Raw genomic sequence first — 3,957 nt, 5'->3', positions numbered from 1 at the left:
ACCGCATTTTATTTTTTTATTTTTTGTGGGCCTACGAAAAACTTTTTTTTTGCAGTCAGTTCAGTCAGCTGGACATTTTACTGTATTATAGTAACAAATAAATATTTGCTTTGTTACCTTTTTGTATTTCTGCACTGATTTCATCATTACATCCCCAGAAAGACAGTCTAAACATTTTCTTACTGTAGTGTTTTTCATTTTACTTATCAGTGCAATTACTGTGAGTTTTGCCAAAATAGATAACATTTGTGTATTCTCAGAACTCTAACAATGTTGCAGTATCAACTATAAGTTTACAGTATGACTCTGGGAAGCTGGGTTGTGAGTTTAACCCAATTGAAGCTCATTGGATAGACAAATGTGCATTGTATCCTATTCTGATACAATGATTGTGTCAATGCAATATTTATATGATATATTCACAGTATTGTATTACAATATGGCAACAGTCTTTATACTGTATGTACCATAAAATTGCAACCTATTTTGGGACAATAAAAACCCTAAACAATTTTACACATTTGAATATGTAACATGGCCTTGTGAAGCCAAAACATACATAAACAGTATTTTGACGGTAGTGTTTTAAATTGATCACACCAGTGCTTAATTGATGCTCTGTAAGAGATATTCATATGATAGCTGTGTGTATCGTTTTGGTGGAAAGAATCGGTTTTGAGAAGAGAGAACATGGTTTTGAGTGCAGTGTTTCATTTTGCAAGAGATTTGTGGAGTTTTGACAAAATGGTTAACTCTTTTCCGTTTTGTGTTTTGAGTTTTGACAAATTGAGCTATAGTTTCAGGTTTAACCCTCGTATTGTCTTCACTTTTTGGACCCTTTGGAAGTCTTCGGGTCAAATTGACCCGGGACATTATTGGGGCTTTAAAAGCAATACAAAAATACAAATTTCCATTCAAAACTCTTTAACATATATTGTCTTTATCTCAATTCCAAACAATATAGATAACATGTATGATTAATATTTGCAATTAATCTCTGCTAGATCATATTTAACAGTGGAAGTGTAATTCGTTTTTTGTGATAAAGTTATAATTTATGTAAAAGATCTGCTATAATAAGGACTTGGGTGGAATGCTTATCTCTGAAAAGTTGAAATGAAACAATGTTTTCATTGATGTTTATTATTTTTGAGGAGATATTCTCATTTGATTTTCATCTTTATCTTATTATAATCAAAGCTGTGAAAAGCAAATACAGGTGATGAACGACAATAGAAACACGAGAACCAAACTTAGATTGATTTAGTCACTGGATATGAAATACATCTCTCAAAAATGTCTCCAAAATAATTTGAGATGATTTACAATAAATAGAAACACAAAACATGAACGAAATGCTTTATTCACTGTCAATGAAATACAGTACACTGAAAAATACATCTTTCAAGCAATTCTGAAATAATATTGGATACATACAATTTGAGAGTATGTGTACTACAGACTTTTAGCAGTTTCTGCATGTGGTTTGTGTCTTTGAGTCCTTTGAGGGTTCACACACCTCGCTGTGCTTCCTCTTGTTGCCACCAGCTGCAATCTAGAATAATGAAAATACTTTATTAGTTCAGGATTTTTTTCCCACCACATCTTCTAATAGTCAATTTCAATTTGACCCACATACATACAGAGATACTCAGAAACATACACACACACACACACAGATACATGCACACATAAACAACAACAACAACAACAGGACACTTACTTCAGGCACTGGAGGTTGTGGTTGTGTGGGTCGTGCAGGTGGGACAGCAGGAGCCTCCTCCACCCTCCTCACTATGGCTAGAGAAGCTGGGTTCCTGGGCACATGTTGTCTCCTCTGTATGTGCGGTGTCACCAGTGCTCATAAGCATCACATTTTTGCCCTTTTTGGGTATGTAGGATACCAGGGCCATGTTGGCCGTAAACACAAAGTGGGAGGAATGGACTGGCCTGTTCTTTACAGTTAGAAGCTGAGGTGGGAGCTCTGTCTTATTTTTTCTGACTGTTCCACCCATTGTCAGCTTTCTTTTGAGAAGTTCCTGTCCCGGGCTGTACGATGTGAAAAAATTATCCCAAGTGATGTTGTGGCCACTGAGGCCCTGTGACATATCCAGTACCACCCGTGTTCCCTGGTGTCTCTCAGGGTCTCCTCCCTCTGGCTTCCCAGAATGTTTTGTAACAACATTGTGCAGATTCTGTGTGTGTGTGTTTGTATGTGTGTGAGTGAGTGTGTGTGCATGTTTCTGTGAGTCTGTGTGTCTCTGTGTATATGCGGGTCAAATTGACCCGAAGACCTTGTGAAGGACATAAATGTGTAGGGGGGGTGTAGCATGTGCACTCAATGATTTTTTTTTCTTTGACATGTTCTTCACAGTAAATAAGCCAAGGCCATGGAGTTTCAGGTTGAAAAAATGTTTCCTTGTATATTTTTTCTTCAAGTAAAAATTTAAAACGGGTCAATTTGACCCGAAGACCACACAAGGGTTAAAGGTTTAAACATGTTTAAACAATTGGGGAAAAACTGTAAGACCAACAAGGATAAAGGCTGCTGCTCAGTTTGGGACAACCCTACATCAAACCAATGTGGTTTCTACAACAAGACTTTTGAATAATACATAGTATTTTTAAAACGATAGACTCAGAAATTGTGTTTGTGGCAGTTATTTCCTGGCTTGTTCCCTTCACTGCAGTCAACAACAACACTACCTAGATACTAGCTGGCTTGCATTCTTCTGAGGTGACAGAATTCACAGGAAAAATTAACATATTATTTAGAGAAGCGTTCACATGAGCATGCCCTGGAGGAGCTTATCAAAACTGTCATATCCATTCAACAACTGCAAAACAACCTGAGTGGAGCCAGGTTTTTAAGAGTTACAGCGCTGGTTTTTGAGAGAGGGCTGGAGAGAGAGAAATCCTGTATGTCAGGTTCCCTGTCTATCATGTTTTGATTATGAACTCAATATGAATATTATATATAAGATGGTGCTCATCAGATGCTTATCACATCCATGAGTAGATTATTATTATTGTTATGGTGGAGAAAGATGTGTAGTTTCTCTCTGTGTTCGACACATACAATACAATGATTACCATGGTGATTCTGTATTACAATTCCATGTCAGCCATCTTGTGGTGTACAAGCCAAATTGCCATGTTCTGAGGGACCATGTCTGTTCTACTCATCCTATTTCTATAGCTCCCAGAACGATTGTACGATACAATCAGAGGATAGACGTGTAACTGTAAACACTCTGCTGTGTTGGAGAGAGTAGAAAAAAGACAAAACAAAGTGGGCTAAAGACATGTAAGTCCAGTAAAAAAAACAAAAACTTTATTATTTGTCTTGAACAGGCTGTGTTGGAGAGGGAGTCTGTGGAGGGGGGGGGCGGCAGGGCAGGGGCAGTAAAACCAGAGAGAAGGGGGGCGGAGTCAAACAGACCACAGGGGGAGGGGGCTGAGACCAGGCAGGGTGGCACCCTCTGTTTCCATAGTTATGCCAAAGCTCCCATTGGGTCCCAGGCAGGAAGTACAGTGGGTTCCTGTTGCATCACTTCCAGGACTTCTGGGGTGAGGTACTTCTTGTCCACGACGACCTCATACACGTATTCAGAGAACCAGTCGTCGGTCATGATCAGGTAGCCTGCAGACAGAGACACAGCGGCCATGTTTTTTTGTTTTTTTTTAAAACCAACGTTGCATTAACATTGTTTTTTGGTTGTATCGTTGTATATCCGTCATAACAGAAAATTATATGGTGCGGCAATGTTTAAAATCAAACATTGTATCGAAGTTACGTGAAAGGATGTTGATTCACTGATGGAAGATAACTGTGAGACAACGTAAAACCAAAATGAACCAGTTGTTGGTTCTGATCAAGTAGCCTGCGGACGGAGACACAGCGGCCATTTTAGAAATGCGTCTGTGTGTGTGTGTCTGCATTGAATTATCAAAACC

At 38.7% G+C, this 3,957-nt stretch overlaps 1 protein-coding gene across 1 annotated transcript in view; it reads right to left on the bottom strand.

The window, feature by feature from the left end:
- Nucleotides 1-3,312: 3,312 nt before the first annotated feature.
- LOC310823860 (bleomycin hydrolase-like) overlaps nt 3,313-3,957 on the bottom strand; it is a 31,784-nt gene continuing 31,139 nt past the window's right edge. The window contains exon 12 of the mRNA XM_083696742.1: nt 3,313-3,643. Coding sequence (XP_083552868.1) covers nt 3,495-3,643 — 149 coding nt within the window. The 3' untranslated portion in view covers nt 3,313-3,494. The remainder of the gene's footprint in view (nt 3,644-3,957) is intronic.

This window comes from Argentina silus (genome assembly GCF_951799395.1).
Source record: "Argentina silus genome assembly, chromosome: Y".
Lineage (NCBI taxonomy): Eukaryota > Metazoa > Chordata > Actinopteri > Argentiniformes > Argentinidae > Argentina > Argentina silus.
This window is presented reverse-complemented; position numbering and strand designations above follow the sequence as displayed.